Source organism: Pogona vitticeps, chromosome 6 (genome assembly GCF_051106095.1).
Source record: "Pogona vitticeps strain Pit_001003342236 chromosome 6, PviZW2.1, whole genome shotgun sequence".
Lineage (NCBI taxonomy): Eukaryota > Metazoa > Chordata > Lepidosauria > Squamata > Agamidae > Pogona > Pogona vitticeps.
Window position 1 is genome coordinate 120,743,321 of NC_135788.1, and position 22,072 is coordinate 120,765,392.

Here is a 22,072-nt window from a genome sequence, read left to right on the forward strand (position 1 = left end):
TTGCAGCCACATCACCCTGCGGGCTCGTAATCAGCTTTTGTTCTACGACAATTCAAAGATCCTTCTCGCTTGTAGTATCACTGAGCCCAACCATCCTCGCTCTTGTAACTGCATTTGTGTCCAACCCCCCCCCCCCACATCCCCGTTCTTAATACTTTTATAAGATGCCTTTGCTTCTCATTTTAACTAAAAAATAGGATAGGAACTAAGTAAAGAAATGAAAGCATCAAACCCAGGAGCGCGCCAACCTTGGTCGATCCCGTTGATGTAAAAGTGTAGGGCGTTGTTGGATTTCCTGGTCAAGCCAATGTGATCTCCTTCCTGTGGAAGCAGAGATGGTGTGTGTGTGTTGGGGGAGGTTGCAATGAGAAGGAAAGGCGTCCCCCCCACCCAAGGGCTAAAGGAAACCCAAGAAGCACGGGTGTGCTGCTCACCTGCAGCTCATCCAGGCTGAATTCACAGTACTCCCGCCGTGTTCCCTTGCCGTTGGTCAAGATGCCGCAACCGCTCATCATGATGGTTCCTGGGGAAGGAAGAGGGTTCACGGGACCATGGCTTGGGACAGAGGGAAGCCGACGCTTCCCCAAGCATCAGACAGACAGCCCCGTGGGTCTGCCCTGTGATTCTCTCTGGACCGCAAGAGCCTGAACAGTCCCGGGCCTCAGCTTCGCCCACGTCCAACCAGCAGGGTTACCTGAGCGCAGGTTCGTCATCGTGGCCGGATACTCCAGGTTGTTGGGATTGTGTGTGGTGACCCCGATTTCTATGGAACCCGACCACTTATCCACCAATTTGTCAATTCGGATCTGTGGGAGGGAGGGTGGAAAAAAGACAAGAGAGTCTCGTCATCTTGTCCTCGAGGGCACTCAAGACCCACCTTCACAGCCGCAGGAACGTTAGCGACAGGATACTCATAGCTAACTTGTGGATTGATTGAGCGATTGATTGATTAGACTCACAGAATCTTGCAGGGCTGTTTATTAAAAAAATAACATGGCAAGCTTTCACGATCACCCACAGGAAAAAAAGATTCTACCGCTGGTGGGCAGTAGGAATAAAACCTCATGAACCAGGTTAAGTTTTTTAAAAGAAGAAAATGACCTCTCTGGAGACGGGCAAACTTCTTTTTTCTGTAGAAGCTTGGGGTGGGTAGAAGGGTGTTCGTCTCTTACGGCTGCCGTTGAGAAGGATGCGGTTTTGAAACACACACGTTTTATAGGGCATCTATTTTTGTGGACTGGGACCTCCTGCTGCGCGCAAAGAACTGGGCCAGTCTTTAAGGTGGGCGTAAAGCTCCTTTCCCCTTTGTTAGCTGAAATGTCACGTGTACCTCCAAGGGGCATGAGAGGCCCGTTGGGATTTGAGCGGTTAGACACTAAAAAACACACACAGCGGGCCTCCCATACATCTCCCTGATGCAAGTACATGTGCATCATTACCCAGTTTTGCCCAGACCTTGGAATAATTTTGTTTCAAAGGTTTCAGAGGACAGCTCTCAGAATCCTAGCCCCGGGGGGTGGTGGTGGTGGTTTTCTCAACCATTGCCAAGTAACTGTTCTCAGCGTTAGGTTCTTGGGCAGTCAAGACTTTTTGTGAGTGACGGTACTCTCAGTGGCCGATGGATATGGTCAGAACAAAATGCATCCACTTGTAACGTCATTTGGCAAGGCAGACCTGTTCTTTGACTGTGAACCCACATATCCCTACAGCAAATCCTAAAACAAGGAGATTCCCCGGGGTGAGGCATTACCACTGGGAGGAATTCACTTTGGACATAAACTGGATTTCTTCCTCTCTTCTTGACTTTCTCTCTCAATTGCTGCTGCTCTTAACCTTGTTCAGTATTTGTTTTGCATTTAATTTAATCACCAGTCGTATTTTTCGGTGTATAAGACCCCCCCCCACTTTTCTAACCCAAAATTAAGAAATCTAAGTGGGGCTTAGCAAGTGTAGGGGGAAAGGGATCAAAGCACTGCAGGATTGCTTTGATCTCTGCTTTCTCCCTTCGTGCTAAGCCCCACTGTATAAGACAACCCTCAATTTTTAGTCTAAAGATTTTAAACAAAAGTATAGTCTTACACATGGAAAAATACGGTAATTCAATGCACCTTAATATGTTGGTTTTATGTTCTGTAATGACTTGTGAAACACCCAGAGGGACCACTGGTCAGTTGGGTGGTATATCAATCAATCAAACACAAACGACAAATAAATACATTTCTTACGTGTGCACAATATGCGTGCTGCAGCCTAGCGGCGGAGTGTCTCTTCTGTGCGCCAGAATTCCCAGTTCTGCCCCCTATCCCCCGGCCGCATCGCCAAGCAAGGCTGGGAAAATCTTAACACCTGGAAAGATCATCCCCACCCCACCATCTGGATCCCACAGAGCCAGGCAGCCCACTTCGCTTTCGCTCACCTCAAACATCTCGTTATCCCTCAGTGGGCGGTTGGTCATGACCACCCCGTTATTGAACTCGTCCAGCGGCCGCCGCCGCTCGGCTGTCTTGTTGTTGTTGCTGAGCTTGATGAGGGTCCCGCACTTCTCGTGGAAAAGGAGGGCGTCGTTGGAGGTCATGGGTGGGGCTGCGCAGGGACCGGAGTCGGGCGGCGGGCTGCCCAGGCTGACGTTGAGCAAGCTCCCGTTGTAGGCTGACAGGATGGCGTTGCTCACCACCTCGGACAGCTCCATGCTGGAGAAGCCTGCGAGGCCGGGCGGTAAAGAGCGGATGGGAGGAAAAGAGTAAGAGAAAGAGTGAGAGGGCTGGTATTCCGAAGCACGGAGAGAGCCTGGCTCTCCTGTACACAGCCATAATTGTAGCCCATGGTGTTCCTGTCTTGCATGACAAACGTGTCACTAGGAAGGAAAGCAGGAAAATGGATACTTAGGGCATCGCTTCCTTGTCTTTGAGTTCTTGGGTGATTATTTATGCGTAGCCCACTTCTCTCCTAGAACCAGAACCCGAGCGGCTTCCAGAATTGTTAACGGATTGGGAACCGACAATCCCATAACACTTGGGGCATCTATCCCCAAGGCCATCATCCCAACCCAGCTGACCCCCTTCCAGGCTGGCCTCCCCCGTGGAGCCACCACAAGGGAGGCCCGAAGGTCTGCTAACAAGAGGCAGGGCCTTCTGCGCGGTGGCACCGATGTGTGGAAGCAGCTCCTGGACGAGCTACGCCAAGCGCCTCCTCCCTGCTTTCATTTCGGAGGCTATTGAGAAACATTACTCTTTTCAGGAGGCCTGACTCCTTTCACACTGACCCTGCCTGAACGTCCTGCCTCCTGCCCTGCTCCGATCAGGAACATTTGTTTCTGGTGCTATTTGGTTGAATGCTCTTTGTGTTTTAATGTATCGTTCATTGTACCTTGACACTGGTTTTAGCTGCTTGTAAACCGCCAAGAATAGCAGTGCACCTGCAGTAATGGGGCAGTATATAAATTAAAGTAATAAATAAGTCGATAAAATAAATAAAAGCAAAAGCTTCTTGGGCAGTACCACTGAGAAGCCAGGCTTTCGTCTTGTCCCATTACCAGAAGCAGCAGTGAAAGCAACCCCAACGCTGTAGTCCCACAGAGTCTCGGTTCATTGCTAAATGTAGAGAGAAGGCGGCCACAAGATATTCTGCATATTCCTGACAAAGCTATCATGCCCCCAGTCCTGCCATCCCGGTATAAGGGTTGCAAAACTTGCAGCAGTTAATTGCAGCTAATTGATGATCTGTCAGGGCACCTCTTCCTTGTGCAAGGGGGACACGTGACTCAAGCACCTGCCCCCAGCCCCTCATCCATTAGTTGCAAGGCGTTATGCCAACTTTATGGAAACACCAATGTAACGGTGGCCAAAAATCCCCAGATTTCCAAACACCTCGTGGAAAACAAAGAGCCAACCAGAATGAATGGGGCAAAAACGATCTCAAAAGTTACCCTGACTTATTTTCTTACTAGGGTACCGTTTTGGCAAGCCAAACACATGGGGACAAAAAAAAAACCCAACAACCCTCAAACAAAACCTGTCCAGTGGTGTTTCTGTTGTCCCGTGATTTATGCATTTATTTGCTGAAAATATTTTTTATTTTATTTTTATCCCACCTTTCTTCTTCAAAGGACCCAAGGCGGCTTACAACCATCAATAGGTAACATAACCGTGAGCATGCAAATATTACAAAAAGAATTAAAGAAGCATTCTATTAAAAATGGTCAATAAAGCTGATAGTAAAAACACAACTGAGCCCAACAACCCATTCAAAAATAAAACCACGGGCCAGCGAAAGAGAAGGGACAGGTTATCTGACGGTGGATCCTGTTCAAGAGAGATGAGGATTTCTTCCAGGAGGGAGCTGGGAGTGCTGGAACGGCCTCCAAGTCCAGGCTGTCGCTTACCCTGGAGGACGCGCCTATAAAACCCTTACCCTTAATTCTCAAGAACACGGCATTCCAAGGGAGCCAGGAAACAGCCCCACTATTCATACCATGCATTGGCTTTTTATATCTCCGTGGTTTTATCCTCATTCTGGGGGATGAGGATGGCGTCACGAACACGAGGCCTCGCTGCCAAGTCCTGCACTGGCAGGGGATGCCCTAGATGACCCCTGGGTGTCCTCTCAGGGATACAGTTCATTGGGATTGCTTCGCTTATTCTGCAGGTCACGAGAGAAAGGCCCTGGTGCAAGGAGCTCACCATTCTCTGACTCCAGGGTATTGGGAAATTTATCCGGCCGGTTCTGATTGCAGGGCAGGTCCAGAGCTGCAGGAAGAAAAAGTGGGAGGAGAAGAGGAGGAAGAAAAAGGAAGCAAGCCAACAAAGCACTCTCTCGTACCGTATGGGGGAAAAGCCCCAGAACCGGAGGCCGCAAATCCCACCTGGAAAGGGGCCCTCCGCCTTCCCCTGACAGACCCTTTTGGGAGTCTGTTTGCCACGAGCAGAGAAGGTCGGAGAAGGATAACAAGAGGATTATGGAACAAATCCCAGCTGAAGCAAAATAAACTCAAAACGAACCCCTAGCTTCACCCCCTGATCTGATCCTGCAACAAATATTTCATCAGTACCACCGAGACTTGCTCCATGTCCCATTGCACCACGTCAAGATGAAACACATCTTCACGGCTCCAAAATTTCCAAGGAGGAAAAGGAAAACCCAATCGTGTCAACCAAAAATAGCCTCTTCTGCACCTCTGGTCCGACACGGTTCACTTGTGCACAAATCCTTTTCTATGCCTCCTCAAGAAGGGAATTTCCAGAGGAGAAAGCACAGCGTGCCAGCACCATCTGTATATCTGCACAGCTTACCACCCGATCCAACGAAGTGGAAGATCACGCACAAAGCGACATGTTGTGTTTTTAAAGGCTGGTGGCTAAAATGCACCCCACCGAAAAGTGCAACGAAACCCACTTTCGTCAAGGTGAGAAAGGCAAGGATCAGGTAAAGGAAGGTAATAAACACCTTGCAAAGTTTCAACAAGGAAATACAACTGGGAAGAAGACACAGAAGATTAGGGTCTTTTTAAGGAGAAAGGGGGGGGGTGAAAATATTTTAAATAGATAAGTGACTTTGTTCTGAGTACCTTCATCATGAGCGGTCCCCTCTTCCGCCTCCTCCAAGTGGCTGGGCACCACCGTGATCTGGGTGCACTTCCCATACAGGTCGACCACAGCCCAAACACGGGGCGGGATGCCAGTGGCTGCCGTGCCACAGTCCTGCCCGTTGACCCACAGGTGCAACTCACTGTTGGCCGTCCGCTGAATGCCCACCCGGTCCCCTTCCCCCAGCTGGTCCAAGTCCTGGCCGTACTCCTCCAAGATGGAGCGCCCGTCCCGCAGCACCGAGCAACCCGAAATGATCCAGGAGCCCCCTTTGAGGCCGGTGGCGCTGCTGGGGAAGTCCAGGTGGTTGGGATCTAAAGCGGTCACCCCAATCTCAATGGAGCCACTCCAGGAATTCACCTGCAGGACAGAGAAGCCGAGAGAAGTGCTTTAGTGCGGGCGTCCGGCTGGAAGATCCGGCTTTATTAGTTCAGGGAGAACATGAGGAGACTTTTCTGGCAGATGCTCACAGCCTGGGAGATTCCTAGGCAGCAGAGGCTGGTTTCATTCCAAGAACACAGCTCTTAAGGGATCCCAGGCCTGTTTCAGAAGGAAGGCACTTCCAGTACATAAGAACCAAAGAAGGGCCTTGCTCGATCAGGTCAAGGGCCCATCTAGTCCAGTTTCCTGTTTCTCACACACAGTGAGCCCACCACATGCCTCCGGGAGCCCCCGAGACCACAAGAGACCCATCTCCTGATACCCTTCCCCTGCCATTTGGGGGTCCCTTCCTTTTAAAAGCCTTGAGATGATACCTCCCCAACATGGCTTGTCACCTGCGATGGACTTTTCCTCCAGGATTCCGTCCAATCCCCTTTTAAAGGCACCCAGGCTCAATGCCGTCACCACATCCTGTAGCAAGGCGTTCCGCAGACTAACCACATGCTGGGTCAAGAAATATTTCCTTTGGCCTGTTCTCCCTCTCCCAACACTCAATTGGAGTGGATGTCCCCTGGTTCTGGTATTAGGTGAAAGGAAAAAGAGCTTCCCTCTCTCCACTTTATATCCATCCCCTGCACAATTTTATACGTCTCAATAAGTAAGCCAAGTGGTTCTTAATCTTTCATGTTTCAGGACGCCAAGAACCTGGATCCCACTATGACGGAAACCAGGGATGGGGACTTCGGTTGAAGGAGTGGCCGTCAGGTTGGATTTAAGTCATACCGGTGACTCAATTTGGTTCGTTTGCTTGTTTTTAATCCCAAAGACTTTGGGCTTGACTTGCGACTCGGAACCCACACATCCCTCCCTTTTTTTAAGCATCGATTGTGCTAGAAAAGCTGCTTGCGCGTTATGATCGAAAAACATCTGGGGGGAAATGACATTTGGGAATCTCACTGTTTTATTACCTTTAAGTGGAGCCCCACTGGAAGGGATCAAAGCAACCCCCAGCTTCCAAACTGGGCAAACAGGTGTGTATGGAAACACCCCAGAAGTGAATTGAAGGGGCCCTGAGTGGAGTTTTCTTATTTTCCGTCTGCCCAACTCTTGACGCGGCTCCCTTTCCGTTTGGACCCCTCTGTGTTATCTCTATCCTCACCCACACCTTTCTCCAGGATGCAACCCTTCCCGCCCTCATCCATCTGTGATATCCAAGACAGAACGGCTTCCTGAGCGAGAGCAATCCTTACCAGAGTGCTTTCAGTGTTTCCATTTTTTTACTTCCTTGGGCTAAAACACTCAGACTCCTCTGGCCGGCCTGCTGACGCCTAACCCTCTCGACTCTCTCTTAGGTTTTATCTCAGCTTTAAATTGTTTGGGTTGATTTATCCGCCTAGTCCAAAGCGGGGCCACGAGGAAAGAAGAGGGGGGGGGTGGGCAGGCTCAGGGGAAGTCTCAAACTTTGCAGAATCCATCTAACGGTTTATCCTGTTTATTTTCCATGGCTATCTATCCAGATCACATTTATTTTGCATTGCTATCTATGTATTGCACGGCATTCATTCTGCACTGCTTTCTATCTTCTCTGTCTTGCATTGCTATCTATCTAGATCCCACATTTATTTTCAACTGCTCTCTTTCTGTCTGCAAATTTTGGGATTCCGCCCCCCCCTCCCCACAAGTTCTGCCCACCTCCCTCTCTTGTTTCTTGGTGTCCCCCTTTTTGGATGGTTGCTGCCTGGATTTCCTCTTATTTCACCCCTTGGCTGGGGGGGGGGGAGAGGCTGCCTCTCCTCCACTCCGGGGCCCATCTTCCCCTTCTTCCCAGGCCCATCTTCCACCCACCACCCACCCCCTCTGCTCTCTTTCCTCCCCTCCCTCCGCTTCCACCCACCACCGGGACCCTCCAGGATCCCCCCCTCCACACGTCCAAATCCACCCCTTTCGATCCCCTCCCTTCCCAGCCTCCCCCCCCAAAAAGCCCCCCTCCCTCTTCACTCCCCTCCCAACCCCCCCTTTTATCTCCTTCTTAATTGCCCCCACCTGGCATCCCCCTCCCTCCCTCATTCCCCCCTCTCTCCCCCCTGGGCTCCCCCCCTTCTTCCTCCTTACCCCCCACCCCCACCCGCCCCCCCCTCAGGGTCTCCCCCTCCCCCTCCCCCCTTTCCCCCCCCCCCCCAATCACACCTTCCGGTCGATGCGGACGGTGAAGAGGGCCCCCGGGGCGAGGGGCTCCCGGCTGAGGACCAGCCCGTGGTTGAACTCCTGGCCGGGCTGCGACCGAGCCGCGCTCCGGCCCCCCCGCGACACCGTCACCAGGCGGCCCGTCCGCGGGTGCAGCAGCGGCAGCAGAGGCGGCGGCGGCGGCCCCGAACCGGAGCCCGGAGGGGGGGGAGGAGGGGGAGGGGGAGGAGCGCCACCCCCGCCCCCGCCCGTCCCGCCCCCTCCACTCCCGCCGCCCCCCAACATGCCCACCCCCGAGCCAGGCCTGGGCCACCACCACCCCCTCCCTCCCTCCGACGGTGCGGGTTGCTCGCTTGCCCCCCCCCCCGCACGGCGGAGGCACTAGGGCGCACACCCGCGCGCGACGGACGGCCGCGCTTTACGGCAGGCGGGCATGCCTCCTCCGCCGCCCTGCTTGACGGCAGGAACGCTCGCGCCGCCCCCTCTCCCTCCCTCTCTTTCTGTCTGTCTCGCGCGCGCTTTACGGCACCGCTTTCCGCCGCGACGCTCGGCCTCCGCTTTACGGCACCGTCGCCCCCTCTGCGCTTCGGCGCTCTTCCCTGTCGGGTCGGGGGGGGGGGGCTTGGCGGCCGCCAGGGGGCGCTCTCTCTCTCTCTCTCTCTCTCTCTCTCTCTCTCTCTCAGGGATGCACCTGAGCAACGTTACGGGTCAAAACTGATGGAAAACGGAGAAAAACAAAAAAAGGCAGTTCAAAAGGACCTTTGCAAAGAGCAATCAATGAATAGCAAAAATTTGCCCTCCCCCCCCCGCAAAGACCTGAAAAAAACCCCCACCATTCCGTGCATTTTTTAAAATGATAAAATATTTTAAGAATTGCAACCAATTCGTCCAACAAATTAAAAAAAAGGATCAGAACGAACACGTTCCCTAGGGTGCAGAGGATGAGTTTTTCATTTCATAAATTAAACATTTATGGCTTGACCTCTTGTTGACCCTCCTCGACCTTTTGACCTTTTCACACCATTGACCCTCCTTGGTCCTTCTGCTTCCTTCCCACCATCCCCCCCCCCCCCAAATGGCCTGTTTGGAACCAGCAGGAAAACAATGGTTAAATTAAAAACACCGTTAGGGGGGAAAGACTGGAGGCGTTAGATTTTGGAGACTGGGTCCTAGAGCCTTCCTGGGCTGGGCGATGATGATGATGATGATTCAAAAACACCATGCATAGTCAGTCAAATTTATAAAAACATTCACTGGCACAGTATTATGTAACAGATACAAGTTTTAACCAGAAACCTAAGTCTCTCTTAAGCATCATCGAGTCACTGGGGGGAAAAAAATCTAAGCCGAGCCCCCGGTGTGACTTCAGTTTGACTTGACCGCGATTCCCAGTCCCTGCAGGTCGGGGGCCCCAACCGGAGGGAGCCGTGGCTGTTTGGCCATTCCCCATCAACGCACTCGTCCAGGTTTCTTCAGATCTTTCTTCCAGGCATGGAAGGCCAGTTGGCAGCACCCAGGAAGATAAGGGGGTGAACGGAGACACAAATCAAGAAAGATCGGGGGGGGCTCGTTTCGGAGAGGCGCACTGGAAGGATGCCAGCGAAGAATACCACGAATGACCCCCCCTCCCGAGCTCCTCTTGATACCCCACCCCTGTGCCAGGGGATGACCCAGGGGTGGATTTTTGCCCCTGCCGCACCCATGCACCTCTCTCAGTCCAAATATGCACTGCCAGTAGGGGACCTTGTGGGGTTTACTCCCGAGTCAAGGTCGCACGGGGGGGGGGGAGAGTTTGTTGGTTCTTTGGACTACTAAGGCTCCCAGAATCCCCCAGGCACTTCCAAAAACACGCAGACTCTGGCTTGCTGGCCTCTACTCCCAAGGGAGAGAAAGCGGCGGTTCGCATGGCAGAAAGATTTTGCTCTGCCCTCACCACGAGGCCTTTGCACCAACTGCCAAATGGCTGTCTGTCTGTCTGTCTGTCTGTCTGTCTACCTACCCACCCATCCATATATCAACTCCCAGGAACTGGGGGCGGGGTAGGGGTTTCAGATATAGGAGGATCCGTTTGTAGCAGTGCTAGTTAGCTGCCTTGTCCTCAGTCACATGCACTTCCCCTGTTCTTTCCTCTTCTTCTTTTAGATCAACATTTAAAAATAGAAATAAAAATTTGTGGAGTGGGGAGAAATCAACTGGAATATACAGGAAGAAGGGGAACATGGGTCTGGAAAGAAGGGGATTATGGGTCTCGGAAGGAATCCCAAAATTTGCGGAGAGATATCAGAAAATAGACAGACAGACAGACAGACAGACGTAGGTAGGTAGGTAGGTAGGTAGGTAGGTAGGTAGGTAGGTAGGCAGGCAGGCAGGCAGACAGACAGACAGACAGACAGACATTTGGCAATTGGTGCAAAGGCCATTAGACAGATTGATTTCTGAGATGTGTATGATATTCTTTTAATTCTTCCTATTTTATGACAACCAATAAATGCCTCTTAATTTTGGAGCCTCAAAAGGCAGCTCTTACTTAGCCATCTATACTGCCTGCTGTGTATGTGGGGACTAATTGCCGTCACCAAAGGTCAGAAGAACGACTGTATTTCAAAACGCCAGAGATTCCTCAGAGTTGTATTTTGGCTGTAAAGTTGCAAAATGCAGGGTTTTTTTGCGCCCCCCTCCCCCATTTCTGCTCCCACGACGCCTATCCGGCATCACGGTAGCCGCCTAGAGGTCCTCTCGCTCGCTTTCCCCCTCATGGCGGCGCCCTTGCGGAAGCTTCCGTACAAAAGGAGCGCACGGCACCCTAAAGTGCCCGTACAGTGACGTCATGAAGAGGCGCCGGTGCCTGTGAGGGAGGCGAAAAGGCGCCAAGGCCGAGGGGCGGAGGAAGCGGCGGAGGATGCTGGGCGAGCTGGTGGCCGGCGGGGCGGAGGGGCTGGTCCTTCTCCAGGGTGAGGGAATGGGGGGGGGGGCTTCCCGGTTCCTGGGTGGGAGTCAGAAACTAGGAGGAGGATGAGGAGGATGGGGAGGGGGCGGGGCAATTCCCGGGGTCCCCTGCCAGCCTGGCTATTCTTGTAGGGGATGGTGGGAACTGTAGTCCAGGGTAATCATTGCTAGGATGTTCTGGGGGGCTAGCCTTGGGGGATGCTTGCCGCAGCATTCTGGGAGTTGTAGTCTAGGGCCGTACTGGCTGGGGGAATTCTGGGAGTTGTAGTCTAGGGCTGTACTGGCTGGGGGAATTCTGGGAATTCAAGTCTAGGGCTGTCATGGCTGGGGGATTCTGGGAGTTGTAGTCTAGGGCCCTACTGGCTGGGGGAATTCTACGTAGGAGTTCTACTTTAGGGCCATGCTGGCTGGGGGGCATTCTGGGAGTTGTAGTCCAGGACACAAAGGAGGGAAAGCAAAAGGACCAAGATTTTTATTTATTTTTTTATCTATTTATTTATATGTATGCTCGAATGGAAAACATAGCACTGTGACTTGAGAGCGAGGTTTGGGTTGCAGGGGAGGGCATGTGGTCTGAAGCCTGGGAGGGGGGCCTGGTGGGGGGGGTTTGTGGGTCTGTGCAAAAGCGGGGAATCTCGCTGCGTTTTAAACATGTCTTGGACTTTTTTTCTTGTAGACTCGGTCACCTGCGAAGGCCGCACCTTGCTCAAGAGCTTTGTGGCCGCTTCAGCAAAGAGGTGGGTGCAAAAACCTGGAGACCCTCGGCTAGCGACTCCTGACCCTAAAGGCATTGCCCTTCAGCTCTGGCGTGCAACTCCTGGGTGCTGCTTAACCATCTTCCCTTTATATCCTTGGAGTGATCCTCCGGGCAGAGCACACACAGTGGTGGGGCTACCTGTGGTCTTGATTGGCCTGGAGGACCCATAGATATGAGAAACAGTCCTTTAACAACTCATCTGCAAATTCTCTCTCTCTCTCTGGGTAAACAACTTTGGAGGAATTCTGTTAAAAAAGTGACGTATCCATGTCACAGTCATGCTGTGCTGCTAGTCATAACACTATAAATCGTTCCTTGGGCATGATGCTTCAGGTAGGGAAGGCTCACTCAGGACGCCCTCGATGGGTTTGGCATGCTGAACATACCCCATACTCTCTCTGAACCTAAGCTTCCCCCTGCCTCTATTCTACTGCCTCCTCATCTCCCCTTTGGGGTGTACAAAGCATCCTTCATATAAAAGCATCCTTTGTCCCCGTTTCTTGTTAGGGGTGAATTGGTTCACGTGTTCAGCTTCGACACCTCAGAGGAAGAATTCAAGGCTGGCTTTGGCACAGAAATCATCACCCGGTAAGTGCCTTATGCTCGTTTCAGAGTTTCTCCACATTGTGGCAAACCTGCTCACTCATCAGGAGGCCAATCAAGATGCTGGTTCCTTCTCTGACTTTAGATGACTTACCCGAGTTTGATGAGGAAGGGAAACGAAAAGAGAGGTAGAAAAGGAAGAATTTTTTTCAATTTAGTCACACCTGCGTAGATTCTGTTAAAGGACAGCAGGGATGGACAAGACCCAGGAGGGAGTTTTATCTTCCGTTCGACCGCTGGTGGGCACACCCCCTTCCGAAATGCTTCCCCCTTTTGTTTTTTGTTTTTGCATTTTGTTTTTCAAAACCAAAAGGGAGTAGAAGTTCCAGTCTTTCTTTTTAAATCTACTACGAATGCATGTCCTTTTTTTTGGGGGGGGGAGAGTCTTCTTCACTTGCTTTGGAATAGCAATTCTGTTTCTGCTGCCTTTGAAAAGCAGCGATTCCCTTTTTTTTTCCAGCAAGGAACTGAAAAGGGGAGGGAGTGGAGAAGTGGTTAGAACTGCGTATGGTCCACCGAGGACAGGTTTCCCACACCTGCTGTAGCTTGTCAGGGCTTAGGTGTTGTGTCAAAGGCTTAATACATAAACTTGGTTTGGAAAAGTGATTAGAGGCAAGGGTATTTTGGGGGGAAAACCCCACTTGGATGGTGTAGGTGCCTTGTTTTGGTCATACCATGGCGGGTCAACAGGGTGTGTGTGTGCATGCTTTTCAGCCACATTGCCCTTGCATGACAGGGAGCTGCTCTCCCACTTTAGGGGATCGGTCAGCAGAAGATACACTTTTGGGACATTCTCTTGCCACCAAGAGATCGTCCCTCCTTGGCTTGGTCGGCCGACTGTTCTTATAATAAGACGAACCTTCTTTCTCCAAGGACATTGTTCCACGATGCCTTCCGGGATCCCCTCGGCTGGGCTGGAGAGGACGGTGCTGTGACTTTGAGAGAATTCTCCGCCTCGGGCCTGGTGGCGCGCCTGGTGGCTCAGACGCCGCAGGGGCCCCTCACGGTGGTCCTGGACTCCCTCAGTTGGCTGCTTCTGCGCTTGCCGTTCCCCAGCGTCTGCCAACTACTTGCTCAGCTGCTCAGGAAAAGCAAGGCGGCTGGTAAGCCAAGATGGGACACGTTGGAAAGGATTCCATTTGGGGCAGCGGCCAAAAATCTGGTGGCACCTTTAAAGAGGAGGATGGTCCTTCCTATTTGGCTGGCATTTTCAAGGACCGCAACCCTGCACAGAACAGAGCATGAGTAGAGAGACCTTGATATACAGGCAGAGGATGGGGAGGTTTTGTGACGAGGAAAGACGGAAAGAGCCATGGATGTTTAGCCTTGAGAAAAGAAGACTGAGGGGAGATAGGAGAGCAGTCTTCAAATGCTTGAAAGGGAGTCCGACAGAGGAGGGGCAGGATCTGTCCTTGATCATCCCAGTGTGCAGGACATATAATAATGGGTTGAATATCAGGAATTTTTTCTCAACTGTTAGAGCAGTACGACAATGGAACCCATGACCTCAAGGGGAGTTGGTCAGCCCTCCAGCGCTGGAGGCCTTCAAGATCTGTCAGATCTGCTTTGATTTGGGTTCCTGCCTTGTGTGGGGGGGAGGGGGTTGGGCTCAATGGCCTTGCAGGCCCCTCCCAACTGAATGATTTAATGATTCTATGACATGATTGAAATGGAAGAGGCTGATTTTTAGTAGTGGTGTTTAAGGATGGTTTAAGTGCTGTTTAAGGGCACCTCTTAATGTTGGTCGAGAGTGGTTTAAAGGTCCCTAGTGGGGGATAAGCACCGAGAAGCAGATTAGCTCATGTCTGGTAGAGAAAAGTCTTTGTCTAAACCAAGGACGTGTTCTTCAGATACACGCACACACAACGACTGCTGAAATTATAAGAGGCAGGTGAAAGAAAAATGCCCCCCCCAAAAAAAACCCTACAAGCAGAGAAAATTATCCAGCAGCTGTCATAAGGCATGATGCAAACAAACAAGGAAAGGTGGGATAATTAGCATATGCAGGGAGGTTAAAAAGCCCCAGTCCCTGTTGAGGCCAAGTTTCAGGTGAAGCTCTTTGTGTGATTTTGTTCACCCGCTTTCCTTTGTATTCTGTCTTTGGAGGGCTTTTTTGTTCAAAACTAGTCACACTGAAATCAGAGAAGCAGTGTCTGGGGAGCGGGAAATATTTTCCCACTTATTTTTAAACCTCACTGTTCCTAATGTCACCTTAGCATCTGCTTATTCTTTTGTATGGAAATTGGCCTGTTTGTTCTACGGAAGATGCTGTCAGGCCTTTGCTAGGGAAAAAATAAGCTCTTTTCTGAGACTTGCAGTACGAGAAGTAACTTTTCCGAGCTAGGAAATCAGAATAATTAAGCTAAAAAAGGAAGGGAAATACATCTTAAATAGAGTTTAACTTATTGCTTGGATTACTTTTCCCATAATCCCTGGTAGAGATGGGCATGAACCTCAGGGCTGCACGTCCCCTTCCTCCACTTCCCCGGCCAATGATTCACTCATCAGTTGGAAGGCCCTCCTCCCCTCCTCCTATTCCTCTTTGGGTGTTCAGCCAGTCCCCAGCAGGAGCTCGAACTTCCCTGCCCTGCCTCCTTCTCTGAGTGGGTGGTCAGCTGAGGAGGCAGGGCGGGAAGCCTGAGCCAATGCTGGAAACTGGCTGACCACCTGAAGAGGAGGAGGAGAGGAGCATGTGCTGGTTGATGGGTGGGGGATCCCCTCCAGCCATCACACTCTGTTCTAAATCCATTGTGGTCCAGTTGCCATTCAACCAGAATGTCAAGGAATGGTCCAGTTTGGTTGTGGTGTACCAGGCGTAGCGCATGTGTCTACCCTGCTGCAGGTCTGAAGATCACGAGGCTGGTGGCCCTTCTCCATGGAGACTTACACCAGCCTGGGCAGCTGGAAACTTTACATGCCTTGGCTCATGTCGTGGTGTCACTGAAGCCGGAACAGGAGACCATCCATGTTGGGACCTGCGCTCCTCGAGTAGCTGTGATATTGGACCGAAGGAAAGGCCGAAAGGTGACTCAGAAGGTGAGGTTTGGGAGGTTCTCAACATACATGGGAGGGAGGCATTACATTACATGCATGTACCTTTCTCTATTAGCAGAGAAGTGGCTGCTCCATTCCCCGTTGACAGCAGAAAGAGTCACAGAAAATATCAGTAAGAACCATTTCCATTCTCTTGCTACCTGCTCTCCCTTCATTATTATCCCCTTCACTTGTATTGTATACCGTCTCAAAGCTCCTGTAATGGAGGTATAAATGCTGTTGTTTAGTCATTAAGTTGTGTCCGTGACCCCATGGACCAGAGCACACCAGGCCCTCCTGTCTTCCACGGCCTCCCAGAGTTGGGTCAAATTCATTTTGGTCGCTTCGATGACCCTGTCCAGCCATCTCGTCCTCTGTCGTCCCCTTCTCTTGCTCTCACATTTTCCCAACATCAGAGTCTTTTCCAGGGAGTCTTCTCTTCCCATGAGATGGCCAAAATACTGGAGCCTCACCTTCAGGATCTGTCCTTCTAGTGAGCACTCAAGGTTGATTTCCTTCAGAACTGATAGGTTTGTTCTCCTTGCAGTCCAGGGGACTCTCAAGAACCTCCTCCAGCACCACAATTCAAAAGCGTCGATGCTTCGGCGTTCAGCCTTCTTTATGGTCTAGCTCTCACTTCCAAACATTGCTACTGGAAAAACCCTAGCTTGGACTATGCAGAGGTACAAATATTTCACCCTTTTTGTAGGTAAGATGAGTAGCTTGTTCAGGAGTCTGCGTATATCTCAGCTAGATAGTTAATAAAAGTTGGATACTTTGACTCCACTCCATGGCCCTCTGGGATTTGTAGTCGGGGGAAATGCTTGGCAGTGTCTACCTAAATGCAGGGTAGGTGGGGGGTGCAAGAGCTGTCTAGCAGAGAATTCTAAGGGCCTCTTTGCACTACCAACCCCAGGATTCCACAGGAGGGGGAGGTTGAAGTATAGCGTGGATACGCGCTAGAATATAAAAGGCAAGAGGAGACTCGGATGGATCGCAAAACCTCCCCTGCTCAACAGGCCTGCCAACCACCTGGTTTGCAACTTTGGAAATGGAAATCAGAAGCCAAAGCAGTGGGAATTAGGGTAGAGAGGGGGTGAGGATTCTAGTCCCGGCCCCGTGCAATCGTTCTCTGGATGAACTGGGTTGAGCGACATGCTCAGACTTCATGCAGCCTACCCCTTTCCCCACCCACTGCAACCAAGTGAGAGGAAGGGAAAATATTTGCATGGCATGAGGCTGGATAAAAGCCGTTGCTGAGCCGTGCTGGAGTGAAACATGAAAAATGTGGCTTCTTTTTGGACTTTCAGTTCCAAGCCAGCATGCCGGCTGGGGGAATCTTAGATGCTGTAGTGCAAAAAAGGGTAACTTTTCGAAGCTCTGCTGTGAAAGGGCTGCTTTGGAGCAACCCCAAAGAGAACTACTCAGCGTTTGGGCTGAATGGAGAAGTAGATTTTGTCTTTTTAGGGAAAGGATGTACAGTAGTGCCTCGCTAGACAGTTACCCTGCATGACAGTTTTTTCGCTAGACATTGGCTTTTTGCTATTGCTATAGCGATTCGCAAAACAGTGATTCCTATGGGGGAATTTCGCTGGACAATGTTTGGTCCCTGCTTTGCAAACCGATTTTCGTTAGACGATGATTTTGACAGCTCCCTCCGCGCTCGCAAACAGGTGTTTTCGGGAACTAAGCTTCGCAAGACAGCAATTTAAACAGCTGATCGGCAGTTCACAAAGCAGCTTTCCTATGGCCGATCTTCGCTAGACAACGACGATTCTTCCCCATTGGAACACATTAAACAGGTTTCAATGCATTCCAATGGGGAAATGCTTTCCGCTAGACCAGTGGTTCTTAACGTGGGCGATAATGCTCCCCAGGGGGCAATTTCATTTTTCAGGGGGGCAGTAGAACAAAAAGGGGCAGCATGGGGGCGCTGGAGCAGAAGGGGGGTGCTGGAGCAAGCCAAACCTGTGAAGATGGCTGCAGCCTTTTTACAGTGTGCATGAATATATATTTTCCTCCAATCTTAATTTAGTTTCAGAGTTTTCGCCTTGAAATTTTTAGTTCCTGCATTGTGGTTTGTTTTTATGCCCTTTTTATATTTCTTTTTGCGTCTTAAAATTCACTTGCAACTAAATCATTAAATGTTACTTTTTGGGGGCATTTCATTTTCTTGCAATTGAATTTTGTTTTCAGGGGTCATTAGATTTAAGTTTCTTAAGTAAGTAAGTAAGTAAGTAAGTAAGTAAGTAAGTAAGTAAGTAAGTAAGTAAGTAAGTAAGTAAGTAAGTAAGTAAGTAAGTAAGTAAGTAAGTAAGTAAGTAAGTAAATAAATAAATAAATAAATAAATAAATAAATAAATAAATTAAATAGAAAGAAAGAAAGAAAGAAAGAAAGATATCATCAACGCAGGGAGGGGGCGATGATAACCCTCATTGGCTCAAGGGGTTGTTTCTTTCAAAAAGGTTAAGAACCACTGCGCTAGACAATGATTTCGCTAAACAGCGATTTCAGTGGAATGCATTATCATCGTCTAGCGAGACACCACTGTACGAATAAGATGTGCCTGATCACTGAACCCCAGCTTCTGTTCTCTGTTTCTCCAGAAACAATGCTTCACCATCCTGTCGGGCTTTGCACTGAAAGATCTCGGGGAGCCGCCAACGGCAGGCGTTTCCGGAGAAGAAGGTCTTGAGGAAAGCAAACCTGCTGCCACGGTACACGCTCTTCCTTCTTTGAGGAGTTCCTCCCAGTTCCGTGGACTCCTGGGTGCTTTTTGGTAGTAGTGTATGGTTTGATCCTGAGAGCTTGCCTTGAGTGAGTTGGTAGGATGCAGGCTCTTCAATTGTTTAACCCAAGATAGATCAGTGGTGAAAAAGACCACTTTTTGGGGAAATCTTCCTAGTCAATCCAAGCCCTTCCATGGTGCCCTCAGGAGTAAGAAGAATCAGAGTTAAGAGCAGTTCTCAACATTTCTGGGTTTTGGGAGCTGTGCTGTCTAAAAACGTAAAGAAGATGCTGAAGACCTTCCTGTTCAAAGAAGCTTTCAAGGACATCCTCTCCTAATGTTCTCCTCTCGCCTTCACACTTTCCCAACATCAGGATCTTTTCTAGGGAGTCTTCTCTTCTCATCATAGAAACAAATCACAGATAAATACAAGATCTCCTGCTCCGAGCTATAATTAGGGATCTCCACCAGGAAGTCCGTCCTCTGAGGGGCAAGGGACCCCAAAGCTTCAAACCCATCTAGATAATGCTCCTTCATGCCATGCCTTCCTTGGGGTGTGTGAAAGAAAGCATTTGAGTCGTTTCCCTGTTCCGGGACCAAGGCTGCTACACAGTGGGCAGGGCTATCCTTTTATAAATAAGTGGCCGGAACCACGAGCATTCCAGTCTCCTGCTGCTGTGAGATTAATAATCCCACGGCCATCCGATTGGCTCCTTGTGGAAACAGAACAAGGGGCCAGACCAGCTTTGCGCCTGAACCAGCACTTCCTTGTGTGGTTGTTGTTGTTGTGTTTTTTTTTCAAAGGCAGAGACCGCCTTGTGTGGACTGAGTTTCATGCTCCTTGTGCTGACCGTCCTCCTTCTTTGGCTCCCCTCAGGCTGACCCAACGGCCCATCTGACCTTCAACCTGCACCTGTCGGAGGCTGAGCGCAGGGCCAAGGAATCTGTGCCCCTCCCATACCACTTCAGTGAAGAAAAGTAAGTCGGCTGGACCCCACAGCTCTGCACCCCTTTTATGCCTCTGCTCGACCCTTTGCGTTTTGGTTGTTGTGGGTTTTTCGGGCTCTTTGGCCGTGTTCTGAAGTGAGCCAGAAAAAAGAGCCCGAAAAACCCACAACAACCATCAGATCCCGGCCGTGAAAGCCTTCCATAATACCTTTGTATTTTGTTTCCATTTTGTCCTTGTGACTCTATGGACTAAAGCCACCCAGTAAGCAGAAGGATGGATGGGGAGGTTTTCTTCGTGGTTTTTCCGGGTAGCCGATGTGGTTGACGCCCCACTCCTTGACCTCTGACCTTGCGTCCTACATTTTGGCCCACCGTGCTGTCAGCTTGAGAGCCCATTTGCCCCCCCCCTCACCTTTTATTGCTGTTTCTCCTCACCTATTTACTTATCATCAGCCAAACCTGGCCCTTTCTGGTCAGACAGGGCATGGGGGCTGAAGAATTTGGAAAGCTGTACTTAAGAAAAGAGACCTCTGAGAGAAAGCAGGAAGCCTAGCGCTGGACTTATTCCGTCCAGTAAAATTTCCTACAGAAGATTCCTTGGCGTTTCAGGCTCTCAAACCATAAACGTGATAACTGCTTTGTCAGGGCTGTAGGAATGCGTTTCCTGTAGATCAGTGACTCTGTGGTCCTGTGCAATCTGTGACATTTTATTTTAAACTTCTTAAAATTCTACCCAGCGGAAGCCTGGTGTTTTTCTCTCCTTGTCCCACCAGTTCGAGAGCCTGTTTCCAGAAGCAAGGTGGGAGAAATGCTGCTCCTTTCCCAGAACTTGGAAAAGTTAGGGGTTTGTTTGGACTGCAGAACCCATGCTCCCAGCATGCTGAGCAGTCATGCTGGCTCAAAATATCTCAGCGTTGGACTAAGCCCTCCCAAGTTCTGTGGCTTGGTCTCGTGACTACCAGTTCAACTTCACACACCCCCTACACACACACACACAGAGTCCTTGTTCGAGGCTCAGTGCATAATGAACCATCTCCTAACCTCTCTTCTGCTCTCCCTCAGGAAATTGTCTCTGCTCCAGAAGCCGGCTGGCCAAGCCGAAATCTTTTATGAGCCCGATGCGGCAGATGACGTAGATGAGGAAGATCCAGATGACGACCTGGATGTATGAGCGATGCCGAGGGACACTGAGAACTGGAGAACGTGCCAAGCAAGACCCTGCCTGGTGGACTGGCCACCCTGCCACAGGAGAGTCTCCTAAAAGGGTTGGAAATTAGCCACCCCAACACCTCCTCCAGACTGCCCTCCCGGTGGCTTCCACAGCTAACTCACACCGGCCTATCTGGGTTCGACAGATCTTCTCAGAAGTGAAAGAACGGATGAGTTGGCTGGATCTTTCCTTCTTTCCGGAACCTTTTCGGAATGCTAAGTGGACATGTTAGAAGACTGGCCCCTTAGAGTTAGCCTTTGCTGGAGAAGACTGGTGTTAAGGAGAGGAGAGAGGTGTACACAGAGGGTTCCCACCACCACCAGAAACATGCTCTGTCTTCCTCCAAATAGATAAAAGTGCTTTTCAATACAGAAACATTGATGGGGTGCTGGTTTATGTTCCATCTCACTGGGTGTCTTTAGTCAATATATCTGTGGCTGCTCCCAGGCCAGAGAGCTCTTCCCAAGCCAGTGAGGATGGTCCTCTCCTTCTCGTCCTTCTGCCAGTAGACAGGCTTTTTGGCAGCTGGGCTGAGTTGTTGTGAAAGGAGCTTTTCATTCAAGGAGATCCTGCCTCTTGTTTTCTGCTTTTGTTATTGACCTGTTTGTTTTCAACAGCTTTTAAAGTGGCCCCTGTATAGGTCTTGTTCCATGTCTTCAATTTGTACTGGTTTTTAAAATTGGCACTAACTGTTGTGGGTCTGTTTGTGGGGTGCAGTTTAATACCTAAAATCCCCAGTTTTTTAAATTAAAACTGTAAAGCCTTGTCGAACAGCATACAGACATACTAGATCCTTGTTTCTCTTCCCTTACCATAAATTAGAAAGCTAATTTATCCACTTTGTAAAAGAACAGCTAGGGAGACCAGCGGTCCCCTGCAGTCAGCGCTGAAACAGCTTCTTCGCCTTTTTCTTGTCATATATCCTGTTTCCAAGTTCGGGAAAGGCCGCATAGTCATGGTGTTAAACAATACAAATGCAGGAGCAGGTAAAACCTTTAATTGGCCATTAAGAATATAAAACAAAAAAAATGACAAAAAAAGTGAGCTTTTGATGATATTTGGAATTGGTTTTATTCCAACATCATTCTTGTTGCTTTTATAGTGGAAGGGGAAAAAAAAGGAGTATTGCTTTTTCTGCGACAGGAAAATACAGTTTTATTCTAAAATACTGGTGTGTTGAGTTAAATAATAAATATAACACTTAATGCATATTCTGGAATTGTTTACAAGCAAGACAAATGCAAAACCACTAAAAGATGTTTGAATAAAGTATAAAATGTACACATTGAATCTCCTTGTCTTTAAAAGGTATGTAAAAAGAACAATGGGAAACCCAGCCGGACAGAGGAAAAAATGGCATTGGATCCTTTCGTGGTCAGAATGTGTAAACGGTTATCTTTTCGGACTACAGAAGTTGTAGTCCCAAAAGTAACTTTCCCGAGTTACTGTACTTTGCTGATTATCCTGCTTTTGCAGCAGTTCTCCCTTTGGCCACCAGGTGGGGACCGTGAGTCCCTTCGTTACCCTTTTGTGTCACTCTACACTATACATAGCTCTGAAAAAGAAGACGCGTGGTCTGCTCGCGCATGCGCCCTTTCGTCTCGGCGCTGCTCTCCTTAGCGCATGCGCCCTTGTAAAGAAGGAGCGCGTTCTTTCTCCCGTCGCCTCGGTTTACGCACGCGCGGACCTTGCGACCGCG

The 22,072-nt window shown here is 50.0% G+C and overlaps 2 protein-coding genes across 2 annotated transcripts in view; one reads left to right on the plus strand and one right to left on the minus strand.

Moving 5' to 3' along the window:
- Nucleotides 1–8,432, minus strand: part of NEURL4 (neuralized E3 ubiquitin protein ligase 4) — a 29,902-nt gene extending 21,470 nt beyond the window's left edge. The window contains exons 1-7 of the mRNA XM_073003736.2: nt 8,151–8,432; nt 5,564–5,942; nt 4,680–4,745; nt 2,417–2,700; nt 695–806; nt 435–523; nt 249–321 (exon numbers count right to left, since the gene is read on the minus strand). Of these exons, the coding sequence (XP_072859837.2) occupies nt 249–321; nt 435–523; nt 695–806; nt 2,417–2,700; nt 4,680–4,745; nt 5,564–5,942; nt 8,151–8,432 (1,285 nt within the window). The remainder of the gene's footprint in view (nt 1–248; nt 322–434; nt 524–694; nt 807–2,416; nt 2,701–4,679; nt 4,746–5,563; nt 5,943–8,150) is intronic.
- A 2,534-nt stretch (nt 8,433–10,966) lies between these two features.
- ELP5 (elongator acetyltransferase complex subunit 5) lies at nt 10,967–21,663 on the plus strand. The gene is made up of 8 exons (XM_072977199.2): nt 10,967–11,098; nt 11,770–11,830; nt 12,358–12,438; nt 13,327–13,556; nt 15,296–15,489; nt 18,094–18,204; nt 19,093–19,193; nt 20,226–21,663. Exons 1-8 carry the CDS (start codon nt 11,047–11,049, stop codon nt 20,332–20,334), a joined length of 939 nt encoding a protein of 312 aa, XP_072833300.2. The 5' UTR covers nt 10,967–11,046; the 3' UTR covers nt 20,335–21,663.
- Nucleotides 21,664–22,072: the final 409 nt, after the last annotated feature.

What these genes read in the sequence shown, in the direction of transcription:
- ELP5 (XM_072977199.2), top strand. Translation starts at nt 11,047, where the DNA reads ATGCTGGGCGAGCTGGTGGCCGGCGGGGCGGAGGGGCTGGTCCTTCTC. An exon ending in GGGGCTGGTCCTTCTCCAGG is followed by an intron (nt 11,099 to 11,769) that starts GTGAGGGAATGG and finishes TTTTTCTTGTAG; the next exon opens with ACTCGGTCACCTGCGAAGGC. An exon ending in CAGGAAAAGCAAGGCGGCTG is followed by an intron (nt 13,557 to 15,295) that starts GTAAGCCAAGAT and finishes ACCCTGCTGCAG; the next exon opens with GTCTGAAGATCACGAGGCTG.